The sequence below is a fragment of the Lingula anatina genome, chromosome 4, assembly GCF_051362555.1.
Source record: "Lingula anatina isolate TDL-2025a chromosome 4, LinAna3.0, whole genome shotgun sequence".
NCBI classification, from domain to species: Eukaryota; Metazoa; Brachiopoda; class Lingulata; order Lingulida; family Lingulidae; genus Lingula; species Lingula anatina.
In genome coordinates, this window is record NC_141770.1 from 18,460,280 (window position 1) to 18,480,658 (window position 20,379).

Sequence of the window (20,379 nt, forward strand, 5' to 3'; positions counted from 1 at the left end):
TACCAATCTTGCAACATGTTATATGTGCATTGCAGTTTGGAAGGGGACCTTTATTTAATCAGAGACATCCAATTACATTATAAGGGTATATGCAATTATGTAAAATAGGGGGAGCATGCCCTTTTTAACTATGTTTAGGTAAAAACATTCATGCAGCATAACTAGTAATTATTGCCTTTTTATGTAATTTTTTCCAGACACTAAAAGGGAAGTCTGAGACATTAACAGGAATTTTAGATGTTGGAAGTTTTGAAGCAAATAGGTAAGTAAAAGAATGTAAATTTTGTTAAGTAATGATTACAAGTCTAATGTCAGAGTATATTGTAACTGTTTTTCCCATCAAAATACTCACAATATTTTGCACATGAAGGGAAAAGAAACAGATTAAAGACTTAGGTTAACTTGTGGTCAAATTGATCCAGTCGGTTTGACTTAAACAAGAAAAAAAAACTTAACCACAATAAATGCTATTAGTTGCCAATATCAACACTTGATGTTTTGTACTTTAAAAGTGCTTTTCTTTTTTGCACAATGGGTTTTTATATTGCCAGGGGAGATGGAAATATATTTCCAAGTAGACTAAAAACACAATGCAAAAAACAATGCATAATGTGTGCATGATATATTGCATTGAGTATTGTATTCTACAGCACTGCATGAGAAAAAAATTAAACATATAATGTAATCATATTTAGCTTGCAGCTAATTTACTTCACGCTCAATGCAATTTGTGCAGCATTACATCAATTTTCATTTTCTGCTTTCAGTAAAGCAATAAATAATGCCTACGAAGAATACGTCCTAGGGGTCGGGGATTTTGACGAGCGCATCTTTCTGGGCGAGGACGCCCACGAGGAGATTGGGACACCCGCCAAGTTACAAGTTTACAATCCAGGAGAGCTTTCGGAGAAAATGCGGAATCTTCATCAAAACTTTGATAGTGTGAGTAAAAAAAAAACGTCAGAATAAAGGGTTTTGGCCGATGGCTAAAAATGGTTGCTTTGATGAAGGAAATGTTGCGCCAAGTTGTCATTAATTTAATGGAAAAAAAGGGGGGAAAAAAGCTTTGTCTGAAAAATAGTGGCAATATGTCTATACTAAGAAATGCCCCACAGTGAACCAGGAGTTTTAACATTTGTGAATTGTTTTTGAGTCAAGTTTATAAGTTTATTGCAGAAATCTCAGCAAACATTGTGTAATATTCAATGCCTGGAGTGGCGCCGCATCAACATTGCTCTCCACAGTCATTTCAGTGGCAGCTCTGTTTTGCCTGATATTCTATAACTTGGTTCAGCTTCTCAGTGGTAAATTTAATGTTTTGGAAAAACTTTAGCTTTGTTTGCCTCCAGTCGAAATTTGTGGAATTTATGACAAGCTCTGTGGGAAGAGGAAGACTTGAAATTTAATCGGGGAAAGTTGTAGCAGGAGAAGAAAAATGTTTTTAAAGTGTCTCCAATTTTATCGCCAGTCCAAGATCCTTGCCCCCTCAACCCCACTTACAGGGAGGCGGTACTTAAAAGACAAGGACCCGTCAGTCACTCCTGTATCCACGGCAACACAAAGCGTTAGCAGACTACAGGCACTACTGTCAGGAAGAAAGACAAGCCCAAGTGAAGAGTTACTGGAGATTTTTGGGTAAGTCTCAAATAAGAAAGTTTTAGGTTAAGCAAAATTTAAGGTTAATTTTTTTAGATAAAGAAATATCTAATGTTTTATAATTTTTGCCAGTGCTACTTGTTAATATGTGGCCTATTTGAAAAATATAAAAAAACATACTTTGCTATTCAAGGGAAACTTGTGTTTATGTTCATAACTCAAAATCTCTTGACAGTTACACAGACGCACTTATTTGAATGGCAACCTACATAATTGATCAAGTTTTAAAAAAGTGCTGTGTTTTTGTCCCCCTCCCCCAACACTTTTGCCAAGCTAAATATTCAATTAACACGTGGTTCAATATGCTATCAGGGACTGCTCGAAGGACCCAACAGAAGATATTATTCAGAGGGTGAAAAAAATGGGAGAGGTTTTCTGTGAAAATTATGCCAAGCCATCAGAAGACCATCCTGGTTCTCACATAGACTTTGCCAAGAAGAGGCTACAGCTCGGAGAGAGCCTGTATTATAAAGTACTGGAGAATGTGATGGTGAATGAAAAAAGGCGACTGGGTGTAAAAGATGACAGATTTGATTTTACGGTAAGTTGGGAGACCTATTGTTACTCCTTATTCACATCAGCAGCAGGCAGAAGATGAGCATTCTCACTCATGTGTCACATATACTGTGAAGATAGAGGGTTTTGTTGCCCTGTGTCTATCAGAAATGTTAAAAAAATTCAAACCTTTCTAAAAAGAAACATGTACTTTTTTATGTTATGGCAAATGAAATGAGAGTGGTACAAGAATCTCCCTCTCTCTGTCTCTCTAACTGATGGGTCACCTAAGCAATAATAGATTTCAAACTGGATGTCAAATAATCCTCAAACACTACACTCGCACTTTGGAGAATCAGTCATGGCGCAGATCAAGATTGTAGAGAAAACAAGGATTGGGAGTTTGATATTTGTTTTGTGAAGAGCTGATTGATTGAAGTTATGTATTTCCCCATTTCAGAACCTACTGGAGCAAGATGTGTTTCATAAGTCCCTCTTTGCCTGCTGCCTGGAAATAGTGATATTTTCTTACAATTCACAGAGGTATGTGTTCTTTCTTCCTCAAACCCCCCCCCCCCCCCCCCCCAAACCCTGGCAAAAAAGGCCTTATATTCATACAGCGATACATTGATTTAAATTGCTATAATTTTCAACCATTAAAACACTGAAATTCACACAACTGTAGATATTTCCATAGCCATGGAATGAAGACAATTTTCACTTCATTTTCAGAACTTCTTTGTGCCCACTGTGCCTTACCCCATTTCCCTATTGCAAAGTGAGAGATGTTTTAATCAGAAAACAATATTGGAAAGCAATTTTTTTTAAATTTAATTTTCAGAACTTTCCCATGGATTGTGGATATATTTGACCTTAGTCCTTACTACTTTTACAAAGTGATAGAAGTATTAATCAGGGCGGAGGACGGTCTCTCAAGAGACGTGGTGAAACATCTAAACCATGTAAGTTGATAAGTTTTTTGATTAATTTTTGGCAAGAGATTGTGACTGACAGTTAAAATTGGCCATAAAATTGAAATGGCAATTTCGTAGTTAAGTAGTGCTTATCTCACATAGACAAGTAGAATATTAAAACAGAAACAGTACATAGAAATTGAGTTTTAAAAAAGTATAGCACTTCTCATTTGGCTACTTGTTTTGTAGCTTTAAGATAAGAATTTTTCTCTGTCTCAGTTTTATATCCTTTGGCATGACTGATTAGCAGTAGGAAACCTATATGCAAGGCTATAAATGTACGCTTAACCATGTGTATCAACTGAAACTGAAAATTTTGTCTAATTTATTTACATTAATGTTTCCAATCATATATTTTAATATTTTCACAGATTGAAGAAAGCATCCTAGAGAGTTTAGCGTGGAGGATGGATTCACCTCTATTCGACGCCATCAAAGCCCAAGGTGGAGTTCCAACTTGCGAAGAGGTAAATCTGGCTCTGTTTCAGTGCAGCCAGTCGTGACTGTCCTCCCACAGATAATACTATACTTCATTAAAATTTGAATGATATGTATAATACCGTACGAATAATGTTATATGTAAAGCAATAGAAAAAGGAATGGAAGTTCTAATTTTCCTCCCTAGGTGGCGTTGCCTAGCCAGATAGATGGTGGGTCCTCCAGTGGTACGTCTAATCTGCTAAGTTCTCCCATCATGCACCCCCAGCTCAGGAGAGTCATGGGAGAGAGCAGGGTGCAAATTAAAAAAGGTGAGAGTGAAGCTCTTAATATTTATTTTGTTGTTGTTATTCTTAAATTTTGAATTTTGGTTTTAATCTGGAGAATGATTTAACAAATAGATGTCAACTGATTCCAATGGCATGATATATATTTGATATATCTTGCAATTAAAAGCAGTTGAATTGCACAGTAAGATAATTGTAGAAGAATTGTTGGAATAATTGAAGCCAAATGAGAAATGTGAAAAGTTATAGATTGAGATGTGAAAAATTTAGATTAAAGTTACAGATGAAGAGTAATCAGGACTTTTGAATGTACTTTGGCATACAGTGGGTGTTAAGAGAATTAGTTCTAAAGGAATTATGATAACACACTATTTTTCTAATTTATCAGTTGAGCCCATGCAGTCTCCGACTGGTCCATCTGCTGCAGATCGCTTCAGTTCACCTGCTCCAGGATCAGCCAAGAGGCGGCTCTTCACTGGGGGCAGCGTTGGGACCCAAGCACAGCAGATTATTACACTACAGCAGGCACAGACATCAGATGGCAGACAGGTAAAATGTGTTATTGACTTAAGATGAATACCTCAAACTGGTTTGCTGTTAGTATATGGTGAAAGGCTGGAAAGGTCTTGTTAAATGAACAATAACCAATGTGTGTCAAAAGTTTTTTAAATAATATGCTGAAAAACGGCTTCCATAGGTGTTTTCCATATGTGGCAAAAGGAATTGTTGATAATTGTATGTTTGCAGTTTCTTAATCTGCTTTATTATTGACTTATTTATTATTTAATCAATGTATTATTTAATCAATGTATAAATCTTTTTTGTTATCAGATACTGATCCCAGTCAGCATCATCCCCAGTTCTAATACCAGTGGCGGAGATGGTTCTTCACCGGTATCCAAGGGGGCCACGTCTGCCAAAACAAACAAAGCCAAGAAGGGAGGATCTTTAGCTTTGTTCTTTAGAAAGGTAACTGATGATTAGCCTTCTTTGTTGCTTGAACCAGAAGTGCTGAAAGTATTTTATACAATATCTGGACATTCAGACTGACAGTTGGGATGAATGGTTATTTATATGCTCACACACGCACGCATGCGCACACACACACACACACACACACACCATCTATACCTATTGCTATTTTTCCTTAATGATGGGGAGAGGGGGTGGTGTTAGACTCTCTCGTTTTCCTGACATTTCAGAAGGAAGTATATTGATATCACATGCAGATGGAGTTTATTATTTTAAAAATCAGAATTGAAAAAGACACGCAGCTTTGCAGAATATTTAGACATAAAAATAAGACTCTGGGACATTTCCAATTGCATGCACCATATCATAACTAATTAACTTTTTTTTTTCCTCATATCAGGTTTATCACATGGCCAGTATCCGTCTTAAAGACCTGTGTGACAGGCTAGAAGTGAACGAAGACCTGAGGAGAAAGATGTGGACCTGTTTCGAGCAGTCACTTGTCCATCAAATAGAATTAATGCGGGACAGGCACTTAGACCAACTTATCATGTGTGCCGTTTATGTTATGGCAAAGGTAAGGGAAGTGGGACAGGTATTACAAACATGCATGTGTGTGTGTTTGGAAGTGGTTTTTGATAAAGAGGTGAAAATGGCACTGGTAAACGAATAAAAGTAAATCTCATTTCATTCATTTGAACTTTTATGCCCCAAAGTAATATAATTCACATTGATGCAGTTTTATAATAAAACTTGTGCCAAAAAGATATCTTTCCAGGACATATTTAATGAAATGGTGGATTTACTGTATTTCTAGGTTTCTGGACAAGACCAATCATTCCAGGAAATCATGAAACTGTACCGCCTTCAGCCCCAGGCTCAGAGTCATGTGTACAGAAGTGTGCTGCTGAAAAGTCGAGCTCGTCACTCGTCAGGGGGCAGTAATAGCAGCAACGGTGCCAGCGGCTCTTCCTCTCCAGTTAACATTGAAGAACAGAATAGGGAAAAGGAGAAAAGCAAGTTCCTTTTTCACTGTTTGTTATTTATGATTTGACTTGTCACTGCAGTAGTTCAGACTAAGTACATTTTTGTCTAGTACTCCTGTCTTAGTTCTGAGAAAAATGAAAATTATTTTAAATTGATTTCATTAATTTATTTGTTTTTTTTTTTAATGTAATAGACATTGGGGTTTGAAATATTTGCTGTTGCTTTAGGTTTCTACAAGAAGCTTTAGCATTGGTCATTTCTTATTTTTATGTATTTGTTTTTTTTATAATTGTTATTAATTATAATATTTGTTAATAATTTATGAATTCTTTACAGAGAGAACAGAGCGCTTGAGTTCCATCCGTTCCTCCAGCACCTTACCTGTTCCCCATCCAAGCAGCCAGCCTCCCACACCTACTCGCCTCACAGGGACAGGATCTGTGTTCGAGTTTGAGGAACGAGGAGATTTGATCAAATTTTACAACTCTGTAAGTTGTTGAAGTTATGAATATATTATTCTGCAACATTAAACATTTGTTCCACTTGAAATGTCTTGTCAGTAAATGTTTGAAAATTGTTTACATACCAGCAAGTGTTTCTGGTTATTTGGGCTAGAATTTTTTTTTTTTTAACAGTGGAGTCCCAAAGAATCAATAGGCAATAAGATTTTTGTCACAAACTGATATATTGAGGAGAAACTTTGCAACCTGTAGGCTTTAAGAATTGTTTATCAACTTATTTTACAGTATTTATACTTATGTTACATTATTTTAGAAAGTTTACAGAAATGAATAGAATCAGTTGTGTTACTTATTTTTGTTATCTTTTTTCCAAAATATTTTCAGATTTATGTAAAAAAGATGAAAACATTTGCATTGAAATTCAGCAATAAAGAAGGGGTAAGTTTGTGAACTTTACTACCTTGCTCACGGCTCATGGCCTTTTCCTTAAAGTGAACTGGAAAGAAATTCATGAACCTGTCAGACAAATGGACTGAGATGAAATAATTCTGGTCACAAATTTTCAGATATAGAAAACAAGTACATTAGTATTGCATCTCTCCCTTTACTTCAACTAGAACAATTACAATTAATTATCTTCTTACAAAATTTATAACTGCATATGATTCCACAAAGGCATTGGCCTACAAACTGTTTAATTAATTTTCTAGCAAACGGCTCCCCCACTGTCCCCCCTTCCACAGCCACGCAGACACCCGACTTCCCCGCGTCGAGTGTCCAGCAAACACGCCGTGTACATCTCTCCTGCCAAACAACAGGGGTCGCCACCTCTCACGCCAACAAGCAGAATGTTGTACTGCTTTAACAAAAGCCCTGCCAAGGTTAGTGTTAAGTAGTTTTGTATTTTATTTGTTTTTATAACATTTTATAGTATTACAGTATCATTTGTAGTAATACATAATAAATATTTTAATATATGGATTGCCTATGTATAAAGAGCGGGAGGTTTGTGTACATTACAAATAATAGGAACAGTATAAGATATTGGATATATTGATCTTTCATTTTAGATGAAATAATGTCTTGTTTTTTGTATACAAACACTGCTTTATTAAATACTACAGAGAAGGAAGGAGTGCATTATTCTCCAAATATAAATTGTTAAATGTAAATAAGCAAAAAAAAAAATGAAAAAAGTAAGTAAAAATACTTATTTTATATATATTTTCCTTGCTGGTATCTTAAGATTCTGTGTGGTCTTTTAAGGTTTCAAACACATTTTTCTTTTCAATTGTCAGGATTTGCGCGCTATCAATAACATGATTAGGATGGGTGAGAGGCACAAACAGAGCAGTTTCACCAGTAAACGTATCATTCAGATTGACGGGGATGAACCATCAGGAAGCCCCGCAAAGAAAGTCTGCATTGAGCCACAGTTTGGGAAACGCATGCAAGACATTGTGAATGAACGTCAAGAAGTGAATGGAAACAAGTAGTCCATTAGTCAGAGTTTATGTCGAGTTAGCTAAAAACTGATGGAGCAGACTTGTGCAAACAAGTCCAAGTAGGAAATGGGGCATGCTGGGAAGGCAGTGGAATCATGTTTCCATTTGGATATTATTCAGCAGACATGGATTGTAGATGCTGATAGGCAGAATGGCAGTTTGACCAATTTTTAGGGAGATTTTGTAAGATCCTTTGTCCTAAATCTGCAGGAATGCAGGTGCCGTGTCCCAGGCTTTTTTATAGTAAAACAATCTGTTGATTTCTTCCAAGGGGAAAAAACTGTGAAAGGGTTAAATTTTGGAAGAAAAATGGGTTGAAATGGAGCCTGCATATGTTAAAAAACATACTTTTTAATTGATCTCATTTTTCTGTTTTACAACTGTTGAAATTCAAAATTAGTGTATCAGGGAGGACTAGGCTTATGCCACAGTGGGCTGAGCATATGCCAAAGTGGGTGGAGCTTATACCTAGCCACTATAAGCAGGGGTGGAGTTTATGCCACAGTGGGTGGAGTTTATACCATTGCCACAATGGGTGGAACTTACACCTAGCTACTGTAAGTAGGGGCGGGGTTTATACTACAGTAGGTAGGGCTTATACTTAGCCACTGTAAGCAGGGATGGAGTTTATGCCACAGTGGGTGGTGCTTATACCATTGCCACAATAAGCAGGCTGACACTGCAGTAGACAAAAGTTAATGCCACTGTGTGTGAAGCTTTTGCCACAATAGGCAGAGCTTATGCCAAAAAAACAGGTGAATCCTGTGTCATAATGGGTGGAGCTTATACCACAGCTGGTAGACCTTATGCCACAGGGGGCGGAGCCTATAGTGCCACAGTGGGTGGGGCTTATGCCACAGTAGGTGGACTCTGCCACAACATTTGCGATAGGTCGTGAAATGTTATATTTCCAAAGCCATTTCCAAGTAGAAAGACTTGCACATTTGGTTTCTATTAAGATCCACTTAGGTTCAGATGGCCCAACAATATGAAAGTAAATAGGGAGTATTCAGTTTAGTAATGCCTCAATACTAGTATTGAATAGGGTGTATATTTTTTTGGGTAGCTATATCTTGAGAAGAATAAGAATGAATATATTGATGTGCAATACCTTTTTGCATGTGAAGTTATTAAAGTATGGATCATTCTAACAATAGACGAAGCAGTAGCCAGCTGCTAAGGACTCAGGCTTGAAAATTTGTCTGGCATTTAAGACCAAAATTTAGGTCTGCTTTGGTTAAATATAAACTGTATAGTCTACTTAAATGGTATTAGTACTGGTTTGCAAGATAGATCATAATTTTCTTTATATGGAAGAGACACAGCAGCATGTTTAATTGCACTTTTGCTGATTTATGTTCTTTCAAAGCAGAGCTATGTCTTGGTCTAAAATTGAGACCAATTTTGAAGCTTAAGTTGGTTTTTTACAGAAGCACTGGAGATTTAACTATTTTGACCATTATATCGACAGACTTTGTAAGAACATAGTGATGAAAAGATATGCAAATCCAGCATGCACAATGGAGATGTATGTTTGAAACTGTTTCATTTTTCATAGTTGCTCCAGTGTTATTTGGTTTCCTTATTTATTTTAGAGTAGAAAGAACTCCAGATAAAAAAGCTAGCTACAAAGGGGTTCAGGATATTGATATTAGATGGCCATTGTCAAGATATGCTATGTGCATTTTTTTTTTTTTTACTTAAAACATTGTTTTGATGGTCTTTTACAACAATTATTATTTACTAAAATAGATGCAAAGTTATTTTATGAAAATTATTACTTTTTTCTTAATCAGAGATCATGCTAATGTAATTTGAACAAGGCAAACCATTATAAAAGTTATCAAAAGCAGAAAAAATGAATAGTGACCAAAACCTTTTACTGTTGCCTATTGAAACAAGGGTTGATTTCACCTGCTAGTTTTAATACAGATTTATTGTTATTATTTTATCAATTCTAATTTATTATTTACTTTTAGTTAAGTGGTTTGAAATAGGTTAAAAAGGATGGTTTAACCAAAACATTTCAGAAGTGGGTTATAACTGGGCTGAGATCCACTTTAACCCATGTGTCTACACTTGGTCAAACCTACCTACAGTAAAGAAAAAAAGGATGGTTTTATGAAACTTTTCCAGAAGTGGTTTGTGTCCCACTGCAGTGGTTTAAACCACCTTTCTAACGTGAAGGGGCCGGTTTCATCTCTTAGTTTCAATTTGAACCTTTTGAGTTTAAACTGGGTTAAAGCGGTCCCATGCGTTTGTAAGAGGGCTATTTTCTCTTTGAAACTTCATCAAGAGTTTTATTTCATTATATTGGGTTAAATCCCAATATAAGCCCAGCATTACAGATCATAATTTTAAAACCAGATTTGAAACAGAGATATGAAATCGGCACATAGGGAGCTTATATTTTCTATCCAATTTTGTCTTTAAAACCGAGTTCTTAAGGTGTCCCAACCTGTGCCAGTGCTAACCATAATCTCATTTATTTAAAATTCAATCATGAACTGATTTGTCCATCTTGTAATCAAGGAACTTACTGCTGTCATTAACTATCATTTTGTACTCGTGGGAAAAGCTGCATTACGTTAAAGAAAAATCGTAGGGACTAAGAAGTAATGTAATCCGAGGTTAAGTGGCCAGTGGTAATTGTGATTCGAGTTCACTTTAATTTTAGGACTTAATGGCGAGTATCTGCCCGATGAAGTGTCGATCTGCCCACCCGTGGCGTGGCAAAAATTACTCTTTGCTACCATGTATGTGTTTATTGTTATTCTGTATTTTCTTTGACTTGTAAAAATGTACCAGTCTTTTTATTTGAAAAGAAGTATTTTAAGAAAGTAGTCTTTTTAATAACACATTTTATGTAGTTCTCAAGTGAGGAAAAAGCTTGAGTAGTGCAGTTCTACGTTCATTTGAGATTCGGAATCGAGCCTGTACATATTTTTGGTTTCAGAAAATAATATTGTATTTTCTTCCACGAGACGTGGATAAGAATATTACAATAAATTGCAAATAAGGAAAAGTTAATGTGCTATTTGGGATATTTATTTACAGGGGAGCACCTTCAGAGTGCCGACCGCTAGATTCTTAAATATTATTTTTTAAATGTTGAAAACTGGGATTCGGTGAACACAGTAATGACATCTTTCCCTCCTGAATATTTGTCTATCCTTCCAAGTTTCATCAGAATTTGCGAAGAATTTATTGAGATATCTATGGGAATCTTGTCCTTGTCCTTTAAACAAACGGACCAGCCAACGATTAATACTGATTTTAACAACTTGGTCCAATGGTAAAAAGAATTCTATTGATGACGTAAAGAGTAAAACCGTTCATGGGATTGGTAAAAATAGATGCAGCTGCTCGTGACCGCCCAGTAACAGGTCTATGAAGACGTATATCTCTGTTACGGATATCTCCATGGTTTCCCTTCCTCGGATGTAAAAAGCGAGATCGCATTTGAAGGTGAGCTCCACGTCGCGAGATTCGAACTCGGGTGCTGGCTGTGCTCTTAATGCCACCACCGGATTCCATATCGCCTTTGGAGCTTGTCAGTCCCGCCGTGTTGGTTGATTCTGTGTGTAGAGTTGCGTTGTTTATTGCTGAAGTCCACGCTACCATGTTGGACACCGTTGATGGCGCCTGGTGTGATGTTGCCTTGCTGGGTGTTGTGGTCTCGCTAAGTTGACGCTTGAAACGACGAGCAACTTCATTAAAGCTCGACCTCGGCTGATACCTCATGGCAAGGGAACAATTTAAAATTCTCGATGACGGAAATCGCTCAGAGTTTTCTTTTCTGGGAGGCACGTGTCCGGGCTTCTGTGGTAAGGTATTTGTCAACAGTTCCGATCCTTGACGTGCAATTTTGCCGTACAATTCGGAAGTGTTTGGGTCACTTATCAAAAAGGTTTTATCCTTTTTGTTGTGTGGGAGGCCGTTTGATGTCACTGAAAGCCCCCATTTGTGTACTAACCTTTGATTAGGTAGGACTCCCGTGAACTTATCGCAAGCCAAGTAATCTGGAACGCTTTGGCCCTCTGCGCTTCCAATTCTCGGGTTTCTGCGGATGCTAAGATCCAAACTCCTCTCGAATGTTTTTGGACCTCCGGAAACATGATGTTTGGAAAACAGCTCTTCACTTAAAGCGCAAATAAAGAGACGAAAGAAAAGACAAATCAGATAAACCCTCTTCCTATCCATTGTCACCTACACATTCCTGCCAGCGTCCTTTTTATACCAAGATCAAATGTATGCTTAGAACGAAAACAACATTTCCGCCATCGCGTTGCATGGCAACGCAAGGGATTTTGAAACCAATTAAGCTTCTACAGATACTAATAAACAAGATGTCATCACGAGTCAGGGGAGTTTATTCCTATATAAATATGCATGGTTTTTTGTATCAAATACTAATGTGCCTTCATCACATGTTAAGCAACGTGTTTTTTTTTCTCTCTCTAAAAGGAATGACGAATAAGATTTGTGAAAATAGTTTCATTGGATCTCGGTTTTCGATAGTTGAAAAGTCAGACAATGTTTAGATTTCATTTTTAACGTGATAAAAATGCATAAATATATTAGTTGACAGAAACAATATTATTACTGTGTAAGAAACTTGGAGGCGTAAAGTAAGAGACGAACAGGAAAGTTTGGTACCTAATATAACCTCGGTTGGCAAATTGTTAATAGATTACGACGGAGAGTTTAATTATAAATCTTCAGCCTATATACCTGTCACTCTTTATCAAAGGTAAACTGGATGATGAAGTTATGCATTCAGAAGAACAATCTGAAGTACTGTATGAGGTTTTACAATTAGATTTCACCGTCAAGGTGGTAATGTTGATTTAAGACTGCAGTATGATACATGTACATTGGGATAGGCATGGTAACTTTGGTACTTTACATTAGAAAAATAAGCGATGTGATAAAGGCTTGGTACATTGTTGGAAGGATGGACGGATATATAGACAGAGAGGCACCAACTGGCAATTGGTGAGTGTTTAATGTAATCTTTTTCAATCCATGATATCCCTGCGCCACAGATTTTTGCAAGCTCAATATCTACGTATTTTAGTGGACTCTTTATTCTAGTGCTTAAGAATAAAACGTATACTGATGTTTATTTTCAAACAGTTCAATCGTGTTATTGAACTTAATATATATATACATGTATATATATATTATATATAATATAACACTCTCGTCTATGCCCAGTCCCCTCCCCCTTTTTCAAAATAAAAATGTGGCTGTCAATAAGGATATAGTTACCAAATTCTGTATATTAATCACATCCAGATGAAGTCGACGATCACGCGGCCATTTGTATCATTGTTCATTAACCTTGCAATTTAGTTAATGAACGTCATCGATATGTTTGTAATTGTAGCGCCAAAACCGTCAATGTCAGTGCGATTATTACATTCGATTGATCTGATTTCGTGATAGAGCAGCCGGCATTGCGTTGCACAAAGTTGGGTCTAAACCGAGTTTTCTTGTTTGACTGATCATCATTGCCATCTTTGATTACTTTTTCTTGTGTTGTTGTAAGTGTCTCTGTCATTATTTCTGTTGACTGCAAGATAGGAGGTGTGCTAGCAGCTGATGATTTAACAAATATTGATGGCTTTGGTGTGGTCTTTGTTGCTGTCTGTGGCGATTTTGTAGTCGCTGGATCCGGTGCCTTTTTTGTTGTGGTTGTCGTTGTCGTTGTGGTATGAAAGCGAGACATAATGCTCGGCCAAAATCCGTCTCCTGTTGTCCTTGAAACTGTTGACGGCCTGGTTATAGCTTCATTTGTTGTTTGAAAAGATGTTCTAGGCGTTTCTACACTCTCCGTGATTGGTTTAGTTACTGTTGCAATGGGAACCGTAGTTCCTGACGACTGAAGACCCGTTGTGGGATCTGTGGTTGAAACGCTTTCTATGTTGTGCCAAGAGAAATCCGAGAGACGCCGGCCGTCCTCGGTGCACTGCTCCTGAACATGCGAGGAGGGCATACATCCGGCTGTTAGAGACTCATACATGGTGTTCCCGAAACACATGAATACCTGAGCCACCGTGGCATTCATGCACATATGATAAAAGGAACAGTTTGAAGGGTGTGCTAAGAACGTAGGTTCTATCACCCCTGTGCAATTGAGAGACTCTGAATCCGGGACTCGAACGTCACCGACGCACTGATCGGAGACTTCTTCAACCGGTCCACAGACCATCTGGGTTTGACTGAAGTAGAATCCTTCAGGGCAAACAAAGCTCGCCTTGTACCTTCCCCGGTGGCAAGCGTGGAAGACGGTGCAGCTGAAAGCGTCTGCTTGCAAGGCGTCAGCGTCGGTGCAGTTGATAGGAGGCTGTAAGGTTGACGGGAGGAGTGTTGTTGTTGTTGTTGTTGTTGTTGCTGTTGTTGTTACTGTTGTTGGGGGAGTTGTTGTAGCAGTTCTGGTTGGACCCAACGATGGCCCCTGTGCAGAGGTCGTCTTGATCCGGAGGCCATCTTGACACTCGTTTGACGTCACCTCTTCGGGTACACAAGAAGACTGTGGGACGCTGAAGTAAAAGCCAACTTGACATTCATTAACTTCTTCCAGTGCACCTTCGTAACATAAGTAAGAGATACTACAGCTGATATCATCTGGATAATATCCATTGGCTTTGCCTGTGCAGTTGAAGAGGTTTTGATTGATAGGTGGTAATTTTGTTGTCGTAAAAACTGTAGTTGGGTCACGTAATAAAGTAGTGCCGGAAGTGCTGGATGGCAATGGAGTTCCACTTACGATGGTTGTTACTAAAGAATGAGATATTCGTTTGTCACCTTCGCACTGTCCTATTGTAAATTCTGGCGGGACGCACGTTTTTTCGCCGGCATGAAATAATTGACCTCCTTCGCATTTCACTGTATCAGTCAACCTTCCCTCTGTACAAAGATGATAAACTTTACAGGTTATCTCATCTGGGAAAAAGTCGTCCTCCTTGTCGGCACAGTTGAAATTGTTTCTCACACCGTCCACACACTCCGAGAGGGGGACAAGTTCTGCCACAGTGCACCCTCTTTCGCTGTCGTAGGACATTCTCTCGGGGCACACCCCTGTGCTGTGATACCGGCCTGCGAGGCAAAGATGGTAAAGAGAACAGTTGTAGTGGTCGTAGTGGTAATCGTCTGGTCGCCCCGCGCAGTTAAAAGGCGCAGCCTGGGGTGATATAGTTGTTGGTGTCGTGATGTCATCTGGTGTGACAGAATACGTAGTTATTGTTGTTGTTGTTGTTTTTGTTGTTGTCGGGACTGGCTCAGTTTTAGTTTTCTGTGTCGACGGTGTGATTCGTTCCCCTGCGCCGTTACACTCACCGTTCAGCATGTTATACGGAACGCATTGTTCGGAGTCCCCGTGGAAGTAGAACCCTTCGCTGCAGTTCAGAGTTTCGGCAAACCTTCCTTCGAAGCACATGTGGTATGTTATACAACTCTCTGGGTCCGGGTTAAAAACTTTCACCTTGCCCGAGCAGTCGAACCCCTTGGGGGTGCCGACCCTGACGTAATCACGTGTGCATTGAGTGATCACACTGCGTTCGTAAGGCTCACAGGTCTGTGTGATACTGTTGAAATAAAGATCTTCTTCACAGCGATCGAATGCTACGAGGGCTTGATTTCGGCACGTAAAATGGAAAATGCAGTTCGTCTCGTGCGCGTGTACACCGTCCGTTTTTTCGGCACAACTGAATGATTTTCTTGAATTATTTTGAAAGCAAACGTCATCTGCGTATTCCCATGGTACACATGTGTGCTGTTCCTCGTTGAAGTACAAGCCGTCTGGGCAAGTTGTGTTCATGATTAGCGTGTCCTGCGCGCACATGTACACGTATTGGCATGACGCCGGTTCTGGGTACATGCCCTCTGTACGACCCTCGCACGAGAAGAAGAAAGCACACGAGTCGGGGAGTTGCATCAACAGCAGGATGACAACGCCTGAAATCAAGAGAGATTAATAGTAACTTTAAGTGAATAATTTTCGATGAAAGCAAGACGCTTTTAGAGCATAATATCTACAACACATATTGGCTGCAATACATTGATATAAAAGATGATCCATTCACTTCCGGCTTACAATCATTCAAATCAGAGTATTTCTGTTTGAAACAGGTTTTCATAGTCTCTACATGACAACATTTTTTACTTCAAGATTAAAGCACGTAGCGTTTGACTTTTGTTATTTATTCTCTAAGTCAAGAACAACTGTTTTATTTCTATAAAAGGTATATTTTATCAATTTTCTTACCTGTACGCCAAAAAGCGACACTCCTCATTCTCTGCTTTATTCTAGTTGCCATTTGGGAAATATTCACGGCTCGCTTTGCCAACTACCAAAAATGAAACAAGTATTGTAAATCCATTTAGAATTCCTTTCAATAGTGCTTTGTGTGTAAGCCACTAGACACTGTACAAAAATGTCAAACTTATGGCCGTACACTGTTAATTAATTCACTTTCTCATATAAAACTGTATAAATTCTTGAGCAATTCGTAGCAATTGAATAAGAATAAGAAGCACTCCAGTGTCATAACAGCACCACTCATATATACGCATGATAAGGCCTGTCATCCAATTTATTTTCAAAAGAATCACTTGAAGTAAATTTAATGTATGCGTGAACATCCATTAAAATGCCGTTATGTCCAAGTGCAAGGCTTTTCAGTAACACCCCGTTTAAGTCAATTGAAATTTTGCGGAATGATTGCTGTCATAAAAAGCTGCAATTTAACTGTATTGAAAACAAGTATTATCAGCGATAAACGCGGCTGTCATCGGTACACCACAGAGGATGTCATGGTTTGATGCGATCATTTCTTTTCATGGCACCTTTTATGAGTTAGAACTAGTTTTGCATAAATCACCGTCTAAATTCCGCGATGATGACGTTAAGATAAGAATTCGCGCCTCACTGTTATTATATGAATTTTAAGAATAATCCCGTTTTTGCGGCGTCTTGGTGACTCTCTTACAGCCGTTTTAATGTGATGGAATACGCCCCTCCCCGCCTCCTGCCACAGCCTGGCACTGGAATATGGTTATGGCTTTTTTTCATTAAGCGTTTTAATTGGAACCAACAATGATTCTTACCCCCTTCCCCTTGAAAAGATAAACTCAGCGAATGATAACAATAATCAGAAGAAGAGCAACAAGTGATCATTTGCTCGTTTTTTTTTTTTTGTAAAACTATGGACACAAAAGATACTCATTAGAAAAACTGCAATACAAAACATTGTAATTGGGTATAGCGATAACGACTCTTCAGTGCAGAACCTTCAGAGGTTGCATTTGCAATCAATGAGTTCAAATTCCCAATACGAAATTTTAAAGAAACGTAAAACTAATGTGTCTTTGCTGTCTTGATTATGTCCACCTCATACATCCTGAACTACAGTTCCCAAAGGCTATGGAATTACAACTTGAGTAAACTACGGGAGTATAGCCTTTTACGTGAAGAAGCAGTTTTTGTTCCGTTTAACGAAAATGGTCATATAACTGCCTATCAAATTAGGTTTCTTGTTAAAAATAGCGGGATTTGCGTATCAATAGATAGGTTATAGGTGAATGAAAAGGATTTTTGCTTCATTATAAAAAAACCCTGTGGGAAAATTTGCTAGGCTTAATAACGTAATTAACACCAGAATCATTAGTTAGATGCAAGTAATTGATATGATACGTTCTGGGCTTATATAAGATGCGGGCGTCATTGCTTTTAAATTCAACGCCTCCTCTTTGTTCTATGACAGGCCATATATTTTAATCAACATGACAAAGAAACTTTACATCGTATTGCCATTTGATATCGTATTAATGGTGTGTTTTTTTTCCACCGTGACATTTCAAGGTACGAGAAAACCATCTCCAGGGATCATCTCAAACGTTTGCAGCGATTTACCAAATTTGGTTTCTTAAAAATTCCTGCCTCGATGGCTTGGGTCCAATTTTATTTTGTAGAATATGTCAGTTGTTCCATAAGATTTACCAAATAATCATATAACAACTAAAATGCTTATTTAGTAGAATGAACAATGACTTCATTATCATTCTTCACGTGGAGAGAGCAGTCTGTCCAAGTTGTTTGGAAACGTGACTTGTTATTCTGCACATGTAGGAGAATGTTTTAAAAATATGTAATTTTTGTCATCATGCTGGTTAATATACCTGTACATCGATTATGTGAGTCATTGACATCCTCCCCTTCTGTCATTCAACCTTCCGTAAAGACGGAAACATGCCACTCGAGCTGTGTTACGGTGAGGACTCTTTACTTTTGAACAAAATCATTTTGTTTTAATTAAAAAAAAAAAAAAAAAAAAAATGTTACTAATACTCAAAATGTTATTTCAAAATTCTGAAAATTATGGCGAACTGAGAACAGAAAGATAATTTCGAGAGTTGCCAAAATGAGAAGTCGTCGAAATTGAAATATTCGAAGGTGTTTGAAATTTGTGAGCAATGGCCGTATGTATTTTAGTCATGACTTGCGAATGTGACATCATTAAATCATTGAAATGACACTGTCTAATGCTGCCAGCAGTTAAAATTGAAACATATAATACTTGTGGCCAAGAATCAAAAGAGCATTATCTACGTTTCGGATCGTTTTTATTAGATATACTTCCCCTGCTCTAAATATACTTCCCCTACTCTTACGCCTTCTAACCTTTACAGTGATTGCCAACCACAGATTGGTAATATTTTTTTAGAAAAAGAAAAAGTGTTTAGTACTTGTTGATACCTTACAGACCCCGAAATGCGTTCTTACGACTAGCACGTCTCTTTTCATCTTACCTCCATTCAGTGTCATAACATCATTTTGGCACCAATGCTGCTCTCTTGCCAGACTCTCCGCTGCACCAGATATGAAGTATTGTCTATTTTTTCTTTAAGGTAAAATATTCCAATAACCAAATAGATCAACCGAAGTTATCACCTTTAACATGTCATCCGCTTAACTTCGTGCAATCCTTTGGCTGTTACAGAGTAATAACATCGTTATGGGAAGCGTATGCTAATTAATGGGCAAAGGAGGGGAAGACTTTTATGGCCTATTTTAACTGCGTCAAAACCACCGCTATCTTTCACGCTTCTTTCTCTTACATGTATTTATATAGGGATTTTCGACCTTATTTTATTTATTTGTTTGTTTGTTTGTTTATTGCCAAACATATAACAGTGGATTATTTGAAGTAAAAAAAAAATCAAAACTAGAAAAGCACTCCGAGAGCGCAGACCCCCGCCAAGGCAGCAAAGTCTCCATCCAATGCCGTTTCACCCTTAAATTTTCGATATTTTTGATTATTGAGTATTGATTGATTATTGATCCGGATCACCACCAAAAACTAATCATCTCTTCCTTGGCCCCACTTCTGACAGTTCCTGAAAATTTCATCAAAATCGGTCCATAACTTTTTGGGTTATGTTGATGACAAACAAACAAACAGACAAACAGGGGTGAAAACATAACCTCCTTGGCGGGGGTAATAAAGCAGAAGACACACGTGCTATTTCATGGACTTCAGAACGCGAAGTCTTAAGGGATATTTCCTTAGTAGTCACTGCACCCGATAGTCTGAGGTAATTGTGTCAAATTTACAAATTGTTAAGCTGGTTCTTTAGTTTGAAATTTTCTTTTAATCAGTTAATAAATATTTATAACCACTCCAGTTACTTTCTCATCTTGCATAGAACTCTCATGTCAAACCACAGGGGTGATTTTTAAATATCATTTGTGGTTTTATAAATTAGCGGCTAAGCTTGAGTGCGCGAGACTGATTCTTTTAAAACATGATGACGAAAGTTTAGTATAATTTAGAATATATTTGCATAACAAGAAAAAAACACAACCTGAGTGCTAAATACAGTATTTGGCACATGGATGCTTCGATGACAGGGCTACAGTTAAAATCTTATGTCCCCTCTGTGCACAACAATGTCAAAGATTGACCCAATCTTTGTGAAGGCCCTGTCGACTTCTGTTAGCCAAGCTAGGCCTCGCGTACAAACACAGAAACTTTGATATATGCTAGTTAAGGACTTTTTAAAAAATGTTCTAGGGGCAATATTCATCCCATTAAATGAACTTAACTTCACATGACTTAGGCCTATTTTCGCGTTGGCATTAAAACTTTTCAGCACCAAAAATAATGCAAAATGGTGCCCTAAACACTGAAATCATTTTTTTCTCATTTTACATTTGTGGCACCAACTCCATGACCTACTTGTGTAAGGTTGATTATCTGCTATTGCATATGGTGCAGTCCGCTCTGATGAGCTCCCGTCTGGTATTTTTGAAATGCAAGAGCCAAAAAACACATGTATGAGCATAAAATGTTGATATCCTAAATATCTGTCTGTATGTTAACTAATTATTTTGCATGATTGAATATTCTGCTTTGCCCTCATCTTACTTCGAGTTACACTTGCAGTTAATTTCGGCACTTTCCAAGGGCGCATTTGTTGAAAAGAATACAACTTGGTTAAACTTCTTGACCTAATTCTGAAGACCACTCTGTAATATGAGAATTTCAGATTAGACAGTAACCTTTTTTCTCTTCAGCCTTCAGTGTACAGGAAAAAA

The 20,379-nt window shown here is 37.8% G+C and overlaps 2 protein-coding genes across 3 annotated transcripts in view; one reads left to right on the forward strand and one right to left on the reverse strand.

Annotated features, from left to right (window-relative positions):
- The window catches only part of LOC106162230 (retinoblastoma-like protein 1), a 32,958-nt gene extending 22,153 nt beyond the window's left edge, over positions 1 to 10,805 (forward strand). For both annotated transcript variants that reach the window (XM_087011557.1, XM_087011558.1), the window contains 16 exons: positions 198 to 262; positions 768 to 942; positions 1,469 to 1,635; positions 1,969 to 2,197; positions 2,612 to 2,694; positions 2,993 to 3,113; positions 3,497 to 3,592; positions 3,751 to 3,874; positions 4,239 to 4,399; positions 4,682 to 4,819; positions 5,223 to 5,399; positions 5,640 to 5,842; positions 6,150 to 6,297; positions 6,655 to 6,708; positions 6,981 to 7,151; positions 7,569 to 10,805. In XM_087011557.1, the coding sequence (XP_086867683.1) occupies positions 198 to 262; positions 768 to 942; positions 1,469 to 1,635; positions 1,969 to 2,197; positions 2,612 to 2,694; positions 2,993 to 3,113; positions 3,497 to 3,592; positions 3,751 to 3,874; positions 4,239 to 4,399; positions 4,682 to 4,819; positions 5,223 to 5,399; positions 5,640 to 5,842; positions 6,150 to 6,297; positions 6,655 to 6,708; positions 6,981 to 7,151; positions 7,569 to 7,766 (2,310 nt within the window). In that variant the 3' untranslated portion in view covers positions 7,767 to 10,805. The remainder of the gene's footprint in view (positions 1 to 197; positions 263 to 767; positions 943 to 1,468; positions 1,636 to 1,968; positions 2,198 to 2,611; positions 2,695 to 2,992; positions 3,114 to 3,496; positions 3,593 to 3,750; positions 3,875 to 4,238; positions 4,400 to 4,681; positions 4,820 to 5,222; positions 5,400 to 5,639; positions 5,843 to 6,149; positions 6,298 to 6,654; positions 6,709 to 6,980; positions 7,152 to 7,568) is intronic.
- Positions 10,806 to 12,764: 1,959 nt separating this feature from the next.
- LOC106162231 (uncharacterized) lies at positions 12,765 to 18,777 on the reverse strand. The gene is made up of 3 exons (XM_013539444.3): positions 18,591 to 18,777; positions 16,048 to 16,129; positions 12,765 to 15,737 (listed from the first exon to the last, which is right to left on the reverse strand). Exons 1-3 carry the CDS (start codon positions 18,594 to 18,596, stop codon positions 13,144 to 13,146), a joined length of 2,682 nt encoding a protein of 893 aa, XP_013394898.2. The 5' UTR covers positions 18,597 to 18,777; the 3' UTR covers positions 12,765 to 13,143.
- Between the last annotated feature and the right edge of the window lie 1,602 nt (positions 18,778 to 20,379).

Coding starts and splice junctions, on each gene's coding strand:
- LOC106162231 (XM_013539444.3), bottom strand. Junction 15,738..16,047: donor TGTCGCTTTTTGGCGTACAG/GTAAGAAAATTG, acceptor TCTTGATTTCAG/GCGTTGTCATCCTGCTGTTG.